The sequence below is a fragment of the Taudactylus pleione genome, unplaced genomic scaffold (assembly GCF_031769625.1).
Source record: "Taudactylus pleione unplaced genomic scaffold, aTauple2 ptg000116l, whole genome shotgun sequence".
NCBI lineage: Eukaryota > Metazoa > Chordata > Amphibia > Anura > Myobatrachidae > Taudactylus > Taudactylus pleione.
In genome coordinates, this window is record NW_028284518.1 from 25,123,026 (window position 1) to 25,146,105 (window position 23,080).

The following is a 23,080-nucleotide window of genomic DNA, read 5'->3' on the forward strand; positions in this document are numbered from 1 at the left end:
CATAGTAACATCTGACAAAAAGGTCTAAAAACACAGAAGCAGCAAACTTTGGGAAAACCAGTACTTGTATCATGCTCAAAACTTTTGGCCATGGCTGTAGTTGCTTTACTATTTGATTTCAATTTTCCAACTATTACCCGTTATTTATGCCGATATCCATCTCTCTCCTTACATAGGCAACACTGTCAGTTACAGACATGCATAGGGTGCGGGATTAAGCACAGTTCAAGGTAACGAGTTTATAAGGCTGCGATTCAATTGTTGTAGATGCCCCCTGCTGGGCGTCTATACAAATAGGTGCCCGAAGAAGCAATTAAATTGTTTCTCCATTTAGACACCCATTAGTATCTATCGCTGCTACAAGCACCGGTTTAGTAGCGCGCAGTGGCTAAACCAGTCTAAAGAAGTTGTTTGGGAGCCCAAAAAAATACTTTGGACACATTTCTTCTCTCACCTTCAGAGGCTGTGAGAAGAAATGTCCCCCCCGTCCCCCCAGCTGCTTTAGGCCCAACGCAGCAACAATTGAATTGCTCCATCTGCCACCTATTCGTATAGATGCCCAGCAGGGGGTGTCAAAAAAACAACTGAATCGCCCTAAGAGAGGTTCTACCAACAGTTCCACTTTTGGAGACAGTGGACAGTATAAAGGTGGGAGGGACCATAAATTCAACTTCTTAGTGTAAGCAGGACTTTAAAACTCATTTGGAAATGTAAGTTCAACCTATTAAACCATGGGGTAGCAACTACAGTATATTTTAAATATATTTCAATAATGGCATAATAAACTGTACATACAATAATACATTGATACAACATTAAATACATAGTTATAATATTATGCACTAAAATCATTATTCTAAGCTTATTTTGATTGAACATGCACGTTAAAGTGATTAAGGTAGTATAGGAAGTCCCAGCAACTATAGTCGATTTTGGAATACATTTTAATTATTATCGGTTTATTATTATTTATCCCTGACTTGATATACTACACTATGGTTGATACATCTTTTGGAGGCTTTTTTTCTACATTGGGACAGCCATCTACATTTGTAGGGGTTCCATACACAAGGTTGACAATGAAAAGTCGACAAGGATTTGGTCAACACCAAAATGTTGACATGAAAAAAGGTCGACAAAGAATTGGTAAACACTTTTTTTATTTTAAGTTTAGGTGTAGGGTTAGGCTGCTGAACAAACAGTTAGGTTTAGGGGTAGAAAAAGACATGTGTCAACCATTTCCATATCAACATTCTCTGCAAATGGATCAATAATGATGGGTATTATACTAGTGGCAGTTCTCCCGTAATAAATGTGGTACACTAACTGAGAGCGCTGGTGAGCTAATTGGGTGTGCTACTAATCCCGTGTCTGAGAACGCTGCTGGGCTTTGGTTGACTGGTCTGTTGGAATAATATTGGAAGAGTACCACTCCATTGAACCCTGTTAACATCTTCTATGGGACATTATTGAAACCCTGCTATTGTTTATGGAACATTCCTCCAAAACAGCTGCACATTAGGAATTAACCAGCAGCTGGAGATAACAGGAGTTAACAGGTTACCAGGACACTGACCAGTCTCTATATAATTAAAAGCCAGATGAATGATTCAAAGCCATGGTATGAGAGGATAATTTATTCTAACAAACTAACAAAAAAGCTTTTTACCTGGACTTTGTCTCACAATTCAAAATAAGCTTACTAACATGGACAAGGACTAACAATTGTTTACTAATCCAGCCGATAACGAATTATATGTGATGCAATATTCAGTATTTTTTTATTATATAAATTATATATGTATTGCTGCTAACAATTAGAGAGATGTGGTTTATTTAATAAATACCTATACTTGTTTTTTTTACAGTGACAGTTGAGAAGTAATTGTACATGGTGTGATATCTAGTAAGTTTAATGTTTTCTCTGATAATTGCTGCTAATGATTTGGATTATGTGGTGTATTGAATATATTTTGATTGTATAAAATATTTGATTGTTAGATTGGTGAATAAACTAATATTAAATTGAGCAGCACTCTAAATGTTAATATTTAATTTCCTTATATATAGTGCTTCTGGTTTTGAACCTGTCAACCTTCTGTACCATCTAACTTTTGTCATATCAACCTTTTTCCATGTCAACCAAATTAATGTCATCCTTTTTACTGTCGAACTTTTGTATCACACCTATTTGTAGACCTGGACGTTGATGTCCTTGGGTTCAGAGAACTATATTCACTTTTTTTTATTAATATGCAGATTACTAACCCCAATTAATGAATTTAGTTCAGGGGCGTATTTATAAACGGGTGCAGGTGTGCGGCGCACATGGGCCCCTGGGTCCAGAGGTGCCCACAACGCACACCCTGGACCCATATTTTTAATACTTACCACTCCGGAGTCCCACGTCGCTGCCGGCGTCACTGGAAAATGTCCGCCGCTGCCATTTTCCCAGGGACCTGCACATGCTCTGCAGACTCTGGGCAAAGACTAATGCCCAGAGTCTACCACTGCGGCGCTGCCGGCCGTCGGAGACAGAGAGGAGGGGGCCCGGACGGAGACTGCTCCTCTCTTGAAACGTCCCTGATTTAGACTGAATAGTACTACACTCCGCATTTTTTCACCCTTTGTAGTTGTGTAATCTGAAAAATAGCAAAAAGGTGTTTCCAAAGAAGGCTGCCATTCTGTATTACAGTTTGATTTTGTTGTTTAAATGCTAATCACTTTCCCAATCACCTTTTGTTAGTGCCCAAGCCCTTATTTGTTCTTTGTATTTAGTAGCATACTGTAATAAAATGACATACAATCAATATGAAGCCACTGGTGTCAAATCCATGTGTAGTACTACCAATTTAACACTAGAATGATGCACAAAGCTGGGTCTGACAATAGAATCTATTGTTTAGCACTACAATGGTGTTCCAATTTTCTAAATGCTGGCTGCTCCATTTAATGCTTTTAAGTTCTAACAGAAGTTTAAACACATTGATGCAAAATTGAGTAACCTACAATTATCTCCCAAACACAAATGGCACAAGTAGATGTCAAACAGGTTTACATTTGACATATGGTTACAGTGGAGTACACAATATACACAAATGCAATTAGTTACTGGACCTGGAAGCTGCTCCTAATTTGGATATTTTCATACATTTTGATCTCACTTTAAAAACCGTTTGTCAGGTTTAAATATGGTTTGCTCATAATGGGGATAAAGCCTAAACAAAAAATATTATTTAAAAAATAATTACAAAAAACTGATTTACACTACTTGGGTATTGTCACGACCAGTTTTTCTCGGCATGGTGGTCGGCGGGTGTTACCTGTGAGGATGCTGTGGTGGGGGGCGTCTGGCGGTGGTGCTGGTGCCTGGCAGTGAGCATTGGCTGTGCGTGGACCTGTTTGGGCATATTGTCACTATGTGCTGGGTAGGCCTGGCGGTGCTTCCGTTCCGCTCCGGCATGGGCGCCGCCATCTTGCCTTCAGCCATGTGACCTAGTCGGCCAATCCTGGCGTGTCACATGCTCACTATCTGACCAGTCACGGCTTAGCACTGGGTATTTAGGGGAGTTCAGAACTCCCTTGCATTGCCAGTGCAACATGTTTCTCAGCGCAAGCTGAGAGAGAATTCCTGAGCTTGTCCGCCTGCCTGTTGGATCTCTGCCTAAGCCTGCTTTACCTGACCTGCTCCACACCCTGCTGGAATCCCCTGCCTCCTCCTATTGCCTCTCCCTTGCCTGAGTACCTGTGTCAGCTCTGGACATAATTCACTTCAGTCTGCAATTCATTTCAGCATCACAAAACCTGGAATACTGGACTGCCTTTCTGTTATCACTACCTGGACTTTTTCCCATTGCATCACTACAGTTCCCAAGTGCTCTTTAGTGCTAAACCCGGACTTTCTGTTTTGCCACATTCATATCTGTTAACTCGCTCATTAAAAGCTCCACATTTATGTTTAAATCTGCTTCAGTGTCTGCTCCTATTACCACCCGGGTCCACAACAAAACCAGAACCTCACAGGTGTGGTATAAAAGGTCAACTGTATAAAGGCTGACATTCAGAAGGTAGATTGGTTCTGAATGTTGACAGTAAAAAGGTCCACCATCACTCTGTAGACATGTATTTAGGTCAACGGTGTTAAATGATCAACAGTCAAAAGATCAACATTTAACATGTGAACACTAAAATGTCACTTTTTTTTTTTGCTATTTTAGCCTGACCCTAAGAGTCATGAACAAAAAGTGTCAACATGTTAGATGTCAAACTTTTGACTGTGTCAACCATTTAACTGTCGACCTAAATACATGTATACAACATAATGATCAGCCTAACACCATGTTGACTTTTTTACTGGCGACATTTAGAATGTGTCAACCTTCTGGTGTCGACCAATCGTCCTTATCCTACTACTTGTATGGTCTTAAGGATCAGTTCTACATATTTGGTACTGTATTTGTGACTTCCTCCATTCTTAGTAAGTGTGTGCACAATTTAGTAACAGAGAGCAGTAGTAAGTCATAGCTAACAGATATCAATACAATTGGATCAGTTTACCACAAGGTAGTCTAGTAAAAGCAAATGTCTATTTAGTGCCTTAACATTTACTTACTATAGGCCTTTATCGGAATTGTACACAAACCTGATGGTTTTGGCGGCGCAGTAACCGTTCCGCGCATGTTCAATACAGATCCTGCTTTATCCCTCGCAGTCCCCCCTAGGCGTTTGGGGGAGGGTGTGGGGGCAGCGACCAGGACTGCTCCACAAAACGGGTGCATGTCGCCCCCAATTTGTAGGCGTGCCAAGCCCAGGATCTGCATCGGCGAACACAGACTTCCTGGACCCGACAGAGGGATTCCGATGGCCAGGCTGAGTAAGCTTCAACTCATGCAGACTGGCCGAATACAGCGACCATTGATGGTAATCCTAGTGGAATTGGTATGATTTACTGCCGGAATCCCGACAGCGGTTGCCCGACATGGGTGAAAATCCTGATCGTCCCTAAGGTAAGTATTGACTAACCTAATTCCCTCCCCTAACCCTCCCTTAGGGGTGCCTAACCCTAACCTTCCCCCCAGTGCCTAACTCTAATCCCCCCTCTAAGTGTCTAAACCCCAAGTCCCCCCTCCCCCTAGCCTAACCCTAACCTCCCGGAGGGGTGCCTAACCCCAAGTCCTCCCCCGGGAACCCTAAACCCAACCCTACCCTACCCTACCCCCCGCGCGCGCCTATCCGCACTCGGCGCCCCTTCGATCGGGATGCCGGGCGCCGGTCTCCCGGCATCGGTAACATGACAGGCGTCTAGATTTAGACACCTGTCATGTAACCCTCGCCGGGATTAAGCAGACGGAAAGCCGGCTGTCGGAATTAGGTCCGCAGGCTTCCAGACTGCATACCATCCTAGCAGTGTCTATGGACGCTGCACTTGGATGGAGGTGTGTTTCCTACAGACACCTCCTGCTGTATTTGCATTCTAGTTGGACAGTATTGCACAGACGCACCGTTTACATCAGAATCAGGTCCGATGTTCATGGAAACAAATAAAACAGAAGCTACAAACGTAGTTGCATTCAGTCTATTTGTTGTGTCTCAAATATCTTTTATTTATAAAGTGCCATTATATTACGCAGTGCTGTATATTGTGGAGGACAGGACCAGAAACAAATTACATACAAACAAATGAAATATGAAGTACATATGGTTTATATTCTGTGCAATCAAATAGGTCTCCTATTGATTAAAAAAATATATACCATTTCATCCACCAAATTATTAGTACTTTTGCATTAAAGGTATAGGATTATTGGCAGGTTAGCGATATACTAATACTAGTCCTGTAAAACAGTATTTGGTAAAAAATTTCTTACTAAACAATTTAAGGACATGAGATAATGCATAAACATTTCAAGACACAATAGCCATTCTTTATCAGGAAATAGGTAATGTAATTGAATGAAATAAATGTGCACCCTATTACATTTCTGTCTAAAAACAGAAAGCAGGACATCCTGCCATTTGGTTACTCTTAATAAGGGTAAAGAGTGACTAGCAGAGCACACACATCTGTAAGGATCTGCCACCCAACACTAATCAGATGTTTTGAAATTAAAGATTTACCACGTTTAATGTGTGTTACGAATGTAAAGCTGCAATTCCCATATAAAAGCAATGATAATTCAATATACCATTTGCATTTCTCAATGACAGTCACCCGATGAGTCACAGTCCTCCCTAAATGTTTGTGATGTAGGAGATTGAGGTAGAGGATTGTGTTGTGAAAAGCATGCTATAAAAAGGAACACTCTAAAGCCTCTGCTCACTATGGGGAAGATATATAAAGAGACGATAGCTGTGAAATCGGTAACTACGCACATTGTTGCATGTAGTAATGTAGAGAAGTGATTACAATGACCTGGGCGCTGTGTGCCCCTGTCATTATCGGCGTCGTTATACTGTACCTAGATAGAGAGCCAGAGTGGTGTGGCAATATTTGAATATTAAGTGGCACTGACCATTCAGACAACTGCAGCTATCAATTTTGACAGCTGCAGCTGTCGTTGCGGCACCACAGCAGCACCCTTGCATGCCGGAATATGCAGCCAGGTACCTTGCTTACTAAAAAATAATAATCTATACGCTGGGGATTTCTGACTGGCGCTGGTCAGATGTCGAAAGAGGGAGAGTGCGATTCACAGGACAGATTAAATAGTACTCTTCCTCTTCAGCAAACAAAGTAATAATATATGCGGGTGGTGTCTGGTCCTGCTTCACCATGATTATAGGCAAAGTAGGTCCAGACATTTACCTCACCTGAGTAGCCCAGTCATAAATCTCACCCTATATATCATGTGACTGTGGTATCCATGGTAGTCACATGATACTCCCAAAAATGCAAATCACTAACAGCTTGAAGTTAAAAAGAAGGGGAAGTAAACCAGAGTAACATATGTAAAAGAACATCTTTGTAGTTTTAAAGTTTGTGTGGGAGGAGGGACAACAAAAAGGCACCACACGTTTAATTCTCTTCCAGAGACATACTGTATAGGAATAGTCTAAAACACATGATGTTAGCCACTACACTAATAAGCTCTTCCTCCTGTAGTACAGCCATTCCATGCACCTTCAGTCATTGGTCTGCTACTACATATCTATGTAATAAGCAAGAAAGTGTGGGTGCGTGTATCCGTTTGTCCTTTATGCATGGCCAGAATTTTGTACATAAATCCAGCAAATTTGGCATGGTGGTGTAGTTTGACCAGAATTAGGTTTTTGGGCATGAACTTTATCAGGGCTACACCCTGTCACACAATACCATTAAACCGGGACAATCTTAAATTACACAGGTTCTAGGCAGACAGCATAATCCACAATCTTTTATTTGGGCAAATCTTAGCATACGGAGATTACAAACAGCAGGGGAAATTTATCGCAGCCATACAGTGCCACTGCGGAAGGGCCTCCTTCTGTCCAGGAACAGGACTCCAGTCCCAGCATTTTCCCCCAGATGGCATCCTTGCTAGACATGGTATTCAATGTTGGTCTGAAGAGTTCTCCAATCCCACGCATAGTCTGGCAGCAGAATGTCAGCGATTGACAGTCTGCTACAGTTTCTGGGCGGCGACGGACTACATTTCCCAAAACAGAGGCATGTCGCAGCCGTTGGGAGGGGAGGCGGGGAGAGGGCGTTATCTCAGTCGGCTGATGGAGATTTCCTGCCCTCTTTTACTAATCTGTGGCGGCCGATTTGCGTGATCACATGGTCACTCAGCTGGCCGAAGAGATCGCAAATGATCCGAAGCAGTGTCCTTTGACGCAGCTCAGATCAATCATGCATGAGGCGTGGCGCCTTCTGCTGCATTATCATACATGTTAGCAGCTGCTACAGCATATCCGTCCGCAGCTGAATCACCCCCTCTGTTATGCAGCAATTTCTGAAACTCAAGTGATTTTGGAATCTATACTGATTTCTGTTCTGTAAGTCAGTCTGCTCCTGATATACCCCATTCCAAACCGTATGAGAATATGTCTTTCGGCACTGTCATTTACTCCTAATTTGCATGGTTATCCTGATAATAGGTGAGGACAATGTAAAAAAAATTAAGGCTGCAGATGAGGGTCCGATCTTCAACCTGGGCAATGCCAGGTATCTCAGCTAGTAGCAAATAGAGTAGAAACCCAATTCGATGCATCTACTACACTGTGTTTTAATTTATTTTCTGTCATGTAAAAGATATGATTTAACACATGATGAGAGGTCATGTAACTTAGCTAATATGGGTGGTTAGATTTAGAAAATCATCTCTCTTAAATGCTTCCATTCTTAAAATAGTATTTTTGACATTGCGATTATGCTATGATACCCAGTTCTAGTGGATTAAAAAAAACATGACCATCTACAAATCAGGCAACTCGCATACCTCTTTTATACCAAAGTTCCGGGTCTGACTCAGGGGTAGGAAAAGGGTTCCAATCCAGATCAGACCTGGAACTTGCCACTTTCATACTGCGGTGCTGACCCAGGATAATCCTGAGTCGGTGCCATTCACACTGAAGCCGGCCAATCGGGCCGCATGCGGCAAAATTTGTGTAATTGTGACCTGGATCGCGCCGTTTACACTGCGGGAACGACCCGTGGTCAACCCTGCAAAGTACCTGAGTTGGATCCCCGGGTCCCTGGACCCGGGTGGATCCATTTGCACATTAAACTGGGATTTTTAGGTCGGTGTAAAAGGGGTATTAGTGGCAATTTATTCCATTTAACATCCCTGCCATGTTACTAAGATATAGTTGCGAGTTGTGATACATTAGTAGATTATAAATGTATGAACCAGTATGTTTCTAATCAAGCTGAGCGAGTTATGGAGTTAAGATTTGTTATGAACCTTGCCTTTACAACAATGCACTTGGTTATAGCTCAAATATACTGTTTCACTATCAGACAGTAAAAATTATGTTTTATCACATATCATCATACAAAAGTAAATATTTGCTGTGATATTCACTGACCTGGCCATGGATGCATAAGGACTCATTTGTACTAACAATCAATTCAAGTGCAAAATCTATCACAACCATTCCATTGCAAATTTTGCAGTTAAATGCAATGTTGGTAATTGAGCACAGGGCAAAATGTATTAAGCGGCGGGTTCTAGACCCCAGCGGTTTGGCTATGGTTTTGCTATCGGTATATTTACTAACGCCAAAACTGCACTTTAGAATAGAATAGAAAATAATTGAATATCAAAGCACCATCAATGTTCTAGACCATAAAAAGAATAGAATAGATCAAGCAGGGGTTCTGAAAACCAACATAAAACTGCCAGAAAACGTACTGAAGAATGACTAGCCTCAGACAGGCGTGTTTGCTGAAACAGCAGGTTAATGAATTAATTTTGACAGGCAACGGTCGATTGACAGGAATATCATGCAATCGGACAATGGAGAATTATGAAGTCTCTTACCAGACATGACTGGTATTTAACAGAAATACACAAACAAATTACATATAAAATTGTGAGTGTAGTGTGAGTGTTTAATAAATTATATATAATAATATATATATATATATATATATATATATATATATATATATATATATATATATATATATATTATATACACACACACACAAACAGAAAAAAAACACCTCAAGTACAGAATGAGAAACAAGACAATTTATAAAAACAAAACCTCACCACTATTAGCAATCACTTTAGATTTTTCGCCTTATATTTTCCTACAACTTTCTCCTTCTCCACAGACCCACGAATGAAAGAAGCCAGCTGTCTGTTTCTATGTCAGATGAACATTGTTTCTATAAAAGCACCATTAAATGAATGTAGATATAATAGCTTCTAATGATCTGATCCATTGATTTTCAACCTTTTTCATCTTGCGGCACACCGAACACGGTTTTAAAATTGCCAAGGCACATAAAAAAAAAAAACAAACACACACATTATCCCCCATGGAAAAAATTTAAATAAAAAAAACTGGCGGCACACTTGATGACAGCTCAAGGCACACTAGTGAGCCGCAGCACAGCAGCTGAAAAACACTGATCTAATCTAAAGTAGTTTCAATAGAAACCAAAGTGAAATAGAATATAAACCACTGTCAAATAGAACACTCCATGGCGATTGGTATTTAGAAACCGCCGGGGATCGACGGAGGCTTTCATACATAAAGACTGACCTTTAGTAAATCCTGTCACTTACAAACAGAAACCACTGTCAATTAATGGCGGTTTCTAAATTACACCAAAACCGCCATTTAGTACATTTAGCCCAAAATATCACCTTATTTATTTATTTGAAATACTATTCATTCACATTACATATCTTTTGTAACCATTCTTTATGAGCACCTTTTATAAAAAAGTAAAAATGTCATCAATTCAAGCATTTTCATAACGAAATCTCTGAAAATCATACTGCTGTATGTTTCAGAACAGTTTTAAGCCAGTTTAAGACTATAGGGTCTATTTATCAAGGGTTTTTTTCACAAAATGCATCTTTTTTTTTTTTAATTGTTGCTATGTAGTAATAACCTAATGCATGAGTTGTCACAGAAATTTCTTGCAGAAGGCTAATTACCGCTGCAGGTCACAGTCCCCATTATTATCAATGGGAACTATGGTCTGACCCCTTTGTTTGGTCCTATCAGATAGTGTAAATTGCTTTATCCCTATGGAGGCATTCTCGAAAGCTCTAGATCAGTGGTTCTCAAACTCTGCCCTCAGGACCCCACACAGGTCATGTTTTCCAGGTCACCCAGCAGGTGCACCGGTGTAGTCATTACTCACTGACATTTCAAAATATCCACAGGTGGAGCTAATTATTTCACTTGCTATTCTGGAGGAGACCTGGAAAACATGCACTGTTTGGGGTCCTGAGGACCGAGTTTGAGAACCTGTGCTCTAGATCTTATGATGCCGCTCCCACAGCCTCCAACTGGCTCCAGAAACTGACAATGTGTCGCATGTGCACACAGGAGGAGTCTTTTAAATATGTGAAAGACCGCAACAATGTGCCCGGGATGTCTGGCAGGGACAATGGTTATTGCTACTGGTGTCCCTGCAAGTTACAGTTTGTACAGTTAGATACGGACTGTTAATCATGGCACTGTCACGATTATTAATACATACAGTATGCTCCTATCACTAAATTGATTAAATGTTGAATATTTTGATGGGGTAAGGTAAGTGAGGACGGAAGGTTTATTCAAAACCTAAATATCTAGTATTGGTAGCCTTTGTATTGGCCTTTCAAATCACTTTAATTTTTGGCTAACTCATGTAAGTATTAAATGTTAAATACTATTCATCTTTCTAACATCTTTTTGTGCTTTACTACAGTAAGCTCAGCAGAGTTGTATTGTATCCCAGGGAAAGAACAAAAAAAACTAACAGCTTTGTTTATATGGAAATATCACTAGATAGTATAAGGAAGTTACATGTATTCTGCTTAAGATACATAAGGGCATTTCTGAAGCAACTAGCTAAATCATGACAAAGTGGAAAACTCCATTAAGAATACAAGAGATGAAGATGGACATTGCACTATAGGGAAAGTGACTTGCAAATACAAATGTTATATTAACCCTACACTACCCAAATTAATTAGAGATAGGACAGCAGCCAGACAGATACCCACCAAATCCAACAGTTTAATAGCCCTGGGTCATCTGGTACAAAGGAAAGGGCTTAATAGTCTTGAAAGCTATAACTAGATTACCCACTAAATAGAAAAGAGAAGCAATAAAATCTCCAACAAACATGTATGTCACTAACTAGATACACAGTTGAAGCATCCATTAGTTTTATACTGGGGAAAAAGTGTGAAATTGGATGAGGTAAGCATCAAAATACAGCTCAGTATAACATCACATATAATTGAAATACTAAAGCTGGGCATCCACTACACAGTTTTCTGTCAGATATCTGTCCAATCTGGCTGGTTGGAATGAAAACCTGCTAATGTATGGGAATTTGCTTTCAGGAACCTACTATTGTGCTGTAAGAATAAGTGTTGAAGAAAAATAAATAAATAAATGGTGCAGGTGTCAGTGTTATAAATAAGAATATAAATAAGAATAGCAACTATGTCCTAACCTTATATATTGGAGATGTCAGGCTGAAATAGTTGAGGAACAAAGTATCCAACTGCCCTGAATAAAGCAGGACATATACATATTTAAAAAAAAAAGGGTGGGGTTCAATTGTTTGTTGCATCCATAGCTCCCGTCAAAAGTGACTGGAAGCTATTCAATTGTTGGGTGGCCGTCACTTATCCTGGATTTCTGCTTGACCCAACTGTGATGTAATCTGAAATCTGCCCAAAGTCTGGCTTTTGGCCACCTTAACTGTAGCGCGCCCTGATTTTGAGTACCTTACCTGGCACTTTGCACGGGGGAAGCCACTCTATGCAGCTAATCCCTTTTATTTTTGGTGCAAAAACACGGCAGTCGTGACTAGTGCAGGGGTGGTCGTGCAATCCATTGAACAGCTCCAGTCACTTTAGGCAGGAGCTGCGGGCACCCAAAGACAATTGAATTGCCTCCCTAGAAAATAGGATTTTGGTACTTACCGATAAATCCCTTTCTCCGATTCCACAGGGGACACTGGAGCCTCAGTACAATGGGGGTATAGGAGTGTGTTAACCGGGAGCTGGCACCTTTAAATAAAAAACTACTGGTAGCTAGCTCCTCCCCCTCTAATCCCCCCCCCCCCCCCCCAGGTCAGTCTAAAAACAACTGTGCCCGAGGGGAGCTGGAAAGTAAGGAGGAGACAGAAAAGCTACATTAATCACATATACATAAGAAAACAACAAACATGAAAAACAAGAACGGGTCAGTCAGACAACATTAAACGCAAACCAGCGTCTGAACCTGTAAAACAGTAACAATGCAGGTAGAACAGCGTAGGTAGAACAGTATAGGTAGAATGCAGGTAGAACAGTGTCCAGTGTCCCCTGTGGAATCGGAGAAAGGGATTTATCGGCAAGTACCAAAAATCCTATTTTCTCCTTCATCCACCAGGGCACACTGGAGCCTCAGTACAATGGGGACGTCCCAGAGCTTACATCCCTGGTGGGAGAGCGCTGAGAGCCCTGCAACACCACACGGCCAAACTCCGAAGCGGAGGCCGCAAAAGTATCAAAACGATAGAATCGTAGGAAGGTATGCGTGCCTGACCAAGTGACTGCTCAACAAAGCTGGTTTAAGGAAACCCCGCGAGCAGCCGCCCATGAAGGACCTACCGAGCGTGTAGAATGCGCCATAATAGGACCCGGTGGTTGTTTGGAAGCCACCACGTATGCTTGCCTGATAGTGAAGCGAATCCATCTAGAAATGGTCTGTTTGGAGGCCGGCCAACCTGGACGGGCCACATCAAACCGAATGAACAAAGCATCTGATTTACGGAGGGAGGCAGTCCTGTCAACGTAACTCCGGAGTGCTCTGACTACATCCAAGGATCTTGAATTGGAAGAGTCATCCTTAAACAACGGAACCACGATAGGCTGGTTTATATGAAAAGCTGTCACCACTTTTGGAAGAAAAGCCCTTTGAGTACGTAGCTCCGCCCTATCTTCATGGAAAATAAGATAAGGAGGGCGGCAGGATAAAGCACTGAGTTCCGACACACGCCTTGCTGAAGCGAGTGCCAAAAGCAGAACCACCTTCCAGGTAAAGTACTTTATCTCCACTCTCTGTAATGGCTCAAAAGTATCAGACTGGAGGAAGGCCAACACCAAATTCAAATCCCATGGTGCCGTGGGAGGCACAAAAAGAGGTTGAATCCTCCCAACTCCTTGGAGAAAAGTCTGTATATCCGGGAGCAAAGCCAATTATCTCTGAAGGAAAATGGACAATACGGATACCTGTACCTTTAATGAACCAAGACGAAGGCCTGCTGTGAGACCAGCCTGAAGAAAAAGAAGGAGACGTGATACCTTAAAGACTGACGGAGGAGAATTACGTCTCTCATACCAAGCCACATATGTCTTCCATATGCGGTAGTAATGTTGAGAAGTGACTTCTTTCCTAGCCCGAATCATTGTGGGAATTACACTAGACTGAATACCCTTTTTTCTGAGGACGGCCCTTTCAATAGCCAGGCCGTCAAACGAAGCCACCTTAAGTCGCGATAAACAAATGGGCCCTGAAGAAGGAGGTCGTCCTGAAGAGGCAGTGGCCCCGGCTCGTCTATTAACAGATTCTGTATCTGGGAGTACCACGCTCGTCTGGACCAATCTGGTGATATGAGAAGCACCTTGATCCCTTCTCGCTTGATTCTTTTAAGCAGGCGCGGAATGAGCGGAAACGGAGGGAATAGGTAGACGTAATGAAACTTCCACGGAGCCGTCAGTGCGTCCACTGCAGCTGCTCGTGGGTCCCTTGTTCTGGAGTAGTAAACTGATAGTTGGTGGTTTAACCTTGACGCCATAAGGTCGGCTTGAGGATAGCCCCACCTCAGAGTTAGTTGCTGAAACACCTGAGGATTGAGTGACCATTCCCCTGGATGAACATCCTGCCGACTGAGGTAGTCGGCCTCCCAGTTTTCTACTCCTGGGATGAAGATCGCAGAAATCGCTACTGCAAATTCCTCTGCCCAAAGCAGAAACCTTGTTACCTCCCTCATGGCGGCTCTGCTTTTTGTGCCGCCCTGCCTGTTTATATACGCCACTGCAGTGGCGTTGTCCGACTGGACTCTGATTGCCTGCCCCTCCAGCAGCGGATGCGCCAGCTGGAGGGTATAAAATACTGCTCTCAACTCTAGGATATTTATGGGCAATCTGGCTTCCTGCTACGTCCAGTGCCCATGAAAATGCTTTCCCAGAGTCACTGCTCCCCAGCCCCTCAGGCTTGCGTCCGTGGTGAGGAGGGTCCAATCCCACACCGCAAACCTTTTCCCCGCCAGCAGGTGGGGAAGGTTCAGCCACCAAATGAGAGATGTTCGAGTCTGAGGCGCCAGGAGAACTCTCTGATGGAGAAAGAGGTGGGATCCTGACCACTGGGAGAGGAGATCCAGTTGAAAAGGACGGGCGTGAAATCTTGCATACTGAATCGCCTCGAAAGCCGCTACCATCTTCCCAAGAAGGCGGATACAGAGATGTACAGACACTCGGCGATGTTTTAAGACCAGGCACACCATATGCTGAATGGATGCAGCCTTGTCTTGAGGCAGGAACACTCTTTGCTGCACTGTGTCCAGTATCGTTCCCAGGAATAGTAAACGCTGTGTAGGGATCAGGGAGGACTTTTTGCTGCCGAGCTTCCGAAGTGGCCTTTATCAATAGATCGTCTAAGTATGGAACAATGACGACCCCCTGACCATGCAGTAGGGCCATCATTGCCGCCATAACTTTTGTGAATACTCTTGGGGCCGACGAAAGTCCGAAAGGTAGGGCCTGGAATTGAAAATGCAACTCTAGGACCGCAAAATGAAGAAAGGCCTGATGGGGGGGCCAGATTGGGATGTGGAGATAAGCGTCCTTTATGTCTAAGGACACCAGAAACTCGTTCCTGTCGACACCCGCTATAACGGATTGGAGAGATTCCATCTTGAATTTGAAAACTCGAAGATGAGTGTTTAAATCCTTGAGATTGAGTATGGGTCTCATGGAGCCGTCCGGCTTGGGCACCACAAACAGGCTGGAATAAAACCCTTGACCTCTCTGGTGGGTCGGAACATTCACTATTACCTGAGACAATAACAGTTTTTGTATTGTCTCCTGAATTTCTCCTCGTTTTTCTGCAACCAGAGGTAAACCGGTTTTGAAAAAACGAGAAGGAGGTTGGACCCTGAAGTCCAATTTCAGGCCGTGAATAATGATGTCCCTGACCCAGGCGTCCTGGCCAGACTGGATCCAAATGTCCTTAAAGGGTAAACGGCGCGCCCCAACCCTGGGATCCCCCAAATGAGAAGGAAGGGCGTCATGCGGCAGGCTTGGCAGCTGCCTTGTCCTGCTGAGTGTTGGAGGCGGCTGATGCTGAAGCTCTACCTCGGCCTCTGGAACCTCTTGAGAAGGCTGGACCTCTCCTCTGGAACACCCTCTAAATCTTCCAGAGGCACGAAAGGATTGAAAGGAGGGACCTGTCAAAGGTCTTCTAGTAGGAGCAGGAGCTGCAGATGGTAGGTAAGTGGATTTCCCACCTGTAGCTTGTGAGATCCACTTATCTAACTCCAATCTGAAAAGTACCTCCCCAGTAAAGGGAAGGGCCTCTACCGCTCTCTTGGACTCTGCATCTGCCTGCCATTGACGCAGCCACAGAGCCCTTCTAGCAGATATAGCTAATGCTGAAGATCTGGCGGATAGATTACAAATGTCCTTAGACGCTTCTCCGAGGAAAGCAGCCGACTCTGCAATCTGTTCGGCTAACTGAATTAAGTCGTCAGTTTGCGTACCTGTCTTAATCCCCTCAGCCAGCTGCAGCGCCCAGGCATCAATGGCCTTATTTACCCAACAACTAACTAGTGCTGGACGCATCAAAACCCCTGCAACTGTATACAAGGATTTCAATGTGTGTTCCATCTTCCTATCCGAGGTTTCTTTTAGGGAAACCGCGCCAGGAACCGGAAGCACCGTTTTCTTAGAAAGACGGGCTACTGACGGGTCCACTGCTTGAGGAGTTTCACATAATCTCCTACTGTTAGGTTGAAAAGGGCAGATATTTCTTAGAAATGTGAAATTTTTTGTCTGGGTGTTTCCATGCGGAAGAAAGAATTTCATCTAGCTCTTCTGATGCTGGAAAGGTAACAGACTGTTTAAATCTTTTACCAAAAATAGATGGTTTTTCAGTAACCTCTAAATCCTCTACATGCAACACCTGGCATACTGCTGAAATTAAAGCATCCACGCCCTGAGATGCAGGTTCGGGGTCCTCAGGAATGTAAATTTGCTCTTCCTGAACCTCGCCCTCTTCAGTGTCCTGCAACTCCTCATCTGACTCATCCCAGTGCAAGGGGTTATGAATCAATCTCTTACTAAGGACCTGAGCAGGAGAAGAAGAAGCAGGTGAGGCCTGGGACATTGCTTTTGTAAGTCCCTCAACAGATCTGGCCAGAGAGCGAGCCCAATCTGGTTCAGCTGCTGTTTGTCTCAGCCTCTCTCTGTCCTTATGAGCTGCTTACAGCTTTGATGACAGATTTGATATAACTGAAGTCAATTGATCAGACCACCTAGGCTGGACTACAAGATCAGTATCCTGTGGTAAAGACACACATTTATCACACAGTAAGGAAGTATTAGACTGTCCCTGTGTGAATTTTTCACAACAAATCTTGCATGAAAAAGACTTTTGTGCAGCTTTAGACCCCTTGGTAGACATGTCTATAGTACAGACACCACACCCACACAGAGAAAGAGGACAGGAATGCAATAACAGATTTTACAATCACACTACACAGAGACCCTGCTGAAAGGGGCACAGAGGGAGATAAACTATGATCTTTGCAGCGCTAACAGAATAGTGCTGATAACAAGAATAAAAATGCAAGTGCTGTTACACAGAGTACTAGCCTGACTCCTGCCACAGCTCTCTCTCCACCCTGTAGTGCGTGTAAAATGGCCACCAGCGTCCTTCTGGAAGCGCTGAGGCTGCTGGGAGGCAGGAGCAGAAGGAAAACTTAGGCTTCGCCCCCCTGCTATGGCGCTCTCAGCGCTAGTGGAGCGCACTGTGAATGCCCGCCTAAATACTTGTCCTGGCTCCTCTGCTAACCAGGGAGCACTAACCTTATCCCTGCCTGTGCTGCCGGCAGCGGGCATATGCTACTGGGTCCCGCGACGTGCACTGCATGCAGCGCGTCTTTGGGTACCCAAGAGACTGAGGTCTCTGTAGCAGGAGACCTCAGCGCAAACCGCATGCAGCAGCGGTGAGGATCTCCCCGGCAGCTCCCTCGGCGCAGACAGGCAGTCAAATTTTCAGAGCCCTAAGGAGGCTTACGTCCAGCTCCGAGGGCACATTTTTTAGACTGACCTGGGGGGGTATAGAGGGGGAGGAGCTAGCTACCAGTAGTTTTTTATTTAAAGGTGCCAGCTCCCGGTTAACACACTCCTATACCCCCATTGTATTGAGCTCCAGTGTCCCCTGGTGGATGAAGGAGAAAGAGGATTTATAGCAGTAGCACTTCCTCCATCAGGGGACATTGTACACCCCAACATGTCAGCCGGCCCACAATGTGTGGCGTAACCAAGCCTTCTCAATGGTGCGCATGCAATTTCCTTTCTTACACAATATGTTGGTGAGTAATCTGTAAATGTGGCACATGATCTATAGTAATTGGCATGCACAATTTACAAACACAAACTGTCTTACAAAGGCTGCTTTTTTTTTTTTTGATGGGATAAAAAAAAAAATCATTAGGATGTGTGCTTTTTATTGGTAAAAACATAAAAACAAGCATTGTAGGAATACAAATTATAATAAACGTAACTTTAATTTAAAAAAAGCAGATAACTCTGAAGTGTTTTTATGAAAACTCCAGCATGCCTGAGGCAGGACAGAGTCACATGGGGAGGGAGGACATTTTGTGAAAATTATTTTCAAGCTAGATAGTCCTATTATTATAAAGAGGAAGAAATAAGACAATTTTGGCTAATTTAACCTATATTATAAGGGCACGGTCGTCGGGGACCCGGAGTCGGTGCGGGCATTAGCAGCTGAGGGGACTCGGCGGCAGTGCGGGAGATAGTGGTGGCGTGACCCGGTGGTGGTAGCAGGCATGGTGGCAGACCTGGATCGGAGAGGATCCAGTCCCTGCCAGCCATTCTGCAGAGTTCGGCAGCGGTGCCAATTTCAAAAAGTGCACCTCAGCGCCATTTTTAAATTTCAAGATGGCCGCTGCAAGCCAATCACGGCTCACGACGTCATCGTCATCCCTTGGATGGCTTATATAAGCCAGAGTGAAACAGTGGCTGCCAGTCCGACGGCGGGGAAGGAGCGTGAAGAGTTCCTGAAGAAAAGAAAGACGCCAGAAGCCCTGGGGAGGCGGCGGCCATGCATAAGAGCTTAAAGGCCCCTGCCGCCCAGGTGAAGACGCCGGAAGCCCTGGGGAGGCGGCGGCCATGCAAAAGAGCTTAAAGGCCGCTCCCCAGGTGAACTACAGGTGTCAGGGGGCCCGTAATGCCCCACATGCTGGTACTTATGGTTCTAAAAGTACCAGCATGTGGGGGAGGCTTGCTGGGACCTGTAGTTTTACTACAAAAGAATATATTTTTCTATTTTTACACTACATATTTTAACTAGGACTGGCTCAGTTGAGCCCAGTGCTGGTTGTGCTAAATACATGAGACCCCCTACATCTTTTGTCCCTGTATATTCACAACCAGAACCGGCTGTGAAAGACCGGGGCTGGTTGTGCTTTTTAGGGAGGGAGGAGGGGGGGGGGGGGAGGTTGGGGAAATCGCCATTAAAAAAAATTGTTTTAGTTTTTTTAAACAAAGATGCATGGACTGATCTCACTGATCCGTCCATGCATCTGTGTCTTATTGATTTTTTTTTTTTCCTCAGATACCTGCATCACGTATATCACTGATTCGTGCATGCAGTCAGCTATCTTCAGATCTTGCACATTAGATCTTATGTCAAAATGTGCTGTTTAAGCACCATATCGTGTCCTGGAGTTCAGGGGAGAGTTCAAAGGAAATCGGTCACGATTTATCGCATCGCGAGCACATTGTTCTGTGTGTAGGGGCCTTAAGAAGCAGGTCACGGCTGGGACCATCAGCGCCAGAGAGCCCCTCTGTCCCCCGCTGCTGCCCCTGTGCACTGCCCGGCACCCCGCTACTGCCCCTGTGCACTGCACTATATCCGTCTCTCCCTCTGCACCCCCGAAACACCTCCTGTGTATTGTCCCCTCCAACACCAGCGCTAGTGTACCATTTTGTTGCCCGGTTGTTTGCTGCTCCCGTCCCTGATGGTTAATAAATTATTTTTAAAAAAGCAATGAAATTCCATAGACAAAAAAACCTTTACAGTTTCACATGTCCCATTAAGGTTTCTTAGACATGATCTGAAATTTCACAAAACCTACTGAATTTGTGCCACTCAAACTTAAAAAAAGCAATGAAATTCAGATCATTAAGGCAGACGCCTTAATGGAGGTGTTCCTTGTGCAATACAGATATGGTATGCCATCACAACCTGCCGCTTTTTGCATCACTTTGGCTCCCCCCCCCCATTTGTACTGCTTAATCTTTCCCCTTCTCCATGCCTCTGTCTCCCACATCAACATCGCTCTGTCTCCTCCCCCAATCCACACCACTCTTATCCCATTTGTGCAGCTCTATCTTCTGCTCAGACCTCAGTTGTATAGACTGCATGTGTGTATTCCAATGAGCACCCAATTCCGTAAATTAGCAGCTCCACCAATTTGTGAGTGACTGTGAGAGTTCTGATTCTGCAGTCAACCACAGGGTGTGATGGCATACCATATCTGTATTACGCAATGAACAAGTCCATTAAGACATCAGCCTTAATGATCAAAATGTCATTGCTGTTTTAAGTTTGAGTGGCAGAAATTCAGTAGGTGTCGTGAAATTTCAGATCATGATCCAGAAGCCTTAATGGGACACGTGAAGCCGTAAGGTTTTTTTGTCTATGGAATATTATATAGACGTGTATATATATATATATATATATATATATATATATATATATATATATATATATATGTATATGTATATATATATATATATATATATGATATTGGGTGCAATTATAATGCTTCAGGTATGCTCTTAATATAACTCTTCATTCACTTGAATAGGATTCTACAGAAAAGTCAACCGCTTAGGAGTCAAGATTGGTACACACTGAGACGACCGGCAATTGTGTCGATTTTGGGTACACACTACAGTGATTAATGAACAATGGAAATCGTTCGTCCTTCATTAACCTACATTTGGTCGCATGCGATATCATCAGGTTTAATGCGCAGCACATCAAACCTGATGATGTCGCTAGCAACCAGAGGCACTCGCATATTAATCGTACACACACTGAGTGATTAGGCGCTTTGTCATTAAGAAATTGCAAATCTGCCTGACATCACTTCAGTGTGTACCCAGCTTTACCCTAAGTTGTAACATCAATATTAGTACCACATACAAATAAGTTTCTTTTACAAGTAACACTTGTCAGAATTTATATTGAGCTATTGCTTTCCTAGCGACGATTTGCCGAGCTGGTCACAGCTGATTTGAGACATTCTAGTATGAATAGCTTCATGTGTCTCACACTAGTAAAAAGAAGAAAGAAAAAAAACAATACTACAAAACACATGTAATTTTTGTAAATACAAGTTATGACATCAGCACTAACCCTGTGCAAACTGCTGTACAGGAAGTACTATACATATACTTATCTTATGTAAGGCTGGGAGCTACAATAGGTATGTCTGCTTCTTCCAAATGTGTTATTCGCACTATTGTATTGTTTTTGCCTTACCGATACCAAATAATGGCAGCAGAATAGGTCATTAATATGCTACAGGACATATTTCAAGATGACATCATATCTTATCCAATTTGCCTAGATCAGCAGATGGATAGACCACAAATATCAGACACAAACAATAGATAAATGGAAAGGAAAATCAAAAATACACACATACACAATGACAGCAACAAGATGGCTTTACCCAAGCAGTACTGCTGTTCTGCCACTGGCACAAATACACTTAGTTACCCATTATGTCAGTGGACTAGACTAGGATAAACACATAACACACCTAATGCTGACATGACACATACATGTGACATAGTGGGAAGGGCACCAACATTGCAGCTATCCGGCCAGACAGTTTATATGGCGTCTGAAACATGACAGTGTGCTCACACACAGAGAAAAGGCTGCGGAAATAAATGAATGAAGTACACAGCAGGCTGTATATAATCACACAGACACGGCACCGCGCCCCCTGTCACTCACTCAGCTGTCCGCCGCCGCCGGTGCTGGGGTTGGAGATGCCGGTTGCGGGTGGAACACTAGCCGCTGGTCTCTCGAAGTTGCCGGGGTTGGAGAAGTAATCCCGGAGCCGGGGAAGATCCCTGCCGGTCTCCAGCAGTTCTGTATGCAGCTCAAGAGCTGTGAGCAGCAGCTGATCCCGCAACAGCTGCGCCGCCACCGCATCCAATGGTACCCGGCCCGGCTCGCCCGGCGGTAAACTGGGCCGGTGCCCGGCTGGCTGCAGCCGGTGGTCCTCGCTGTCTTCCAACAGATATCGGACGGCGAGCTGGGGACCTGAGCGGGCGTCTAATGGAGACACATCTTCCTCGTTATCCTCATCATCTTCCTCCTCGTCCTCTTCCGCGTCTTCATCCGAATCACTGAGAAATGGGTTCACGCTGCTACTACTGGTGCTGGGACCCAGGGCACCGGGAGTGACACCCGAGGAGCCGCCCGGGCCTGAGCCTGCTGCAGGGGCCGCCATCTTGTAATGAGGCGGAGACCAGAACAGGGAGGAGAAGAGAAACTGGAGGACAAGGACAATATACTGGGAGGACTGGGAGACACCTGACGTCTGTTCCTCACACACAGGGGAGGAGGAGGCACAGGGAATAATAAACATGCCTTACACATGCTCCCCAGTTGCTCAAGAAATGGACGCTCTTTTTAAAAAAACAAGACCAGGTGCACAGAGTAACACACACCTTACCATATGCAGGGGCATATAGATATAAGGGGCATATTTATTAAAGTACAATTGCCGTTTTCGGCGGATGATCACCATGGAATCCAAGGATCCCCAGTATTTAAGAAGGAGGTTCCTCCATTTTCAACAGCAAAAGCAGCCACCATAGGTTTCAAAAATAGCTTTAGCACAGACAGAAACCTATGGGCTACTGTTTTGCAAATTTTACCTAATCCCTCACGGTCTCCCCCTACTGATGCTTGCGCAGTACATGCCCCAATGCCCAATGCCAAACCCCGAACCAGAGTGATAGCATAATAAGCAATCATTCTGCTCCCAGCTCTTCACCGGGAACACGTGTCCTGACAAGGGAAACATGCTACATTTGCATGAGTGTTTATTTTCGCTTTGCAATTTGAAGCAAAAATATAATTAATATTAAAA

At 43.8% G+C, this 23,080-nt stretch overlaps 1 protein-coding gene across 2 annotated transcripts in view; it reads right to left on the minus strand.

Moving 5' to 3' along the window:
• The window catches only part of RELCH (RAB11 binding and LisH domain, coiled-coil and HEAT repeat containing), a 200,066-nt gene extending 177,318 nt beyond the window's left edge, over nt 1–22,748 (minus strand). The window contains exon 1 of one of the 2 annotated variants that reach the window (XM_088471744.1): nt 21,934–22,744. In XM_088471744.1, the coding sequence (XP_088327870.1) occupies nt 21,934–22,573 (640 nt within the window). In that variant the 5' untranslated portion in view covers nt 22,574–22,744. Of the gene's footprint in view, nt 1–21,933 lie in introns of both variants that reach the window. The other variant, XM_088471745.1, reaches the window with a different exon arrangement.
• Nucleotides 22,749–23,080: the final 332 nt, after the last annotated feature.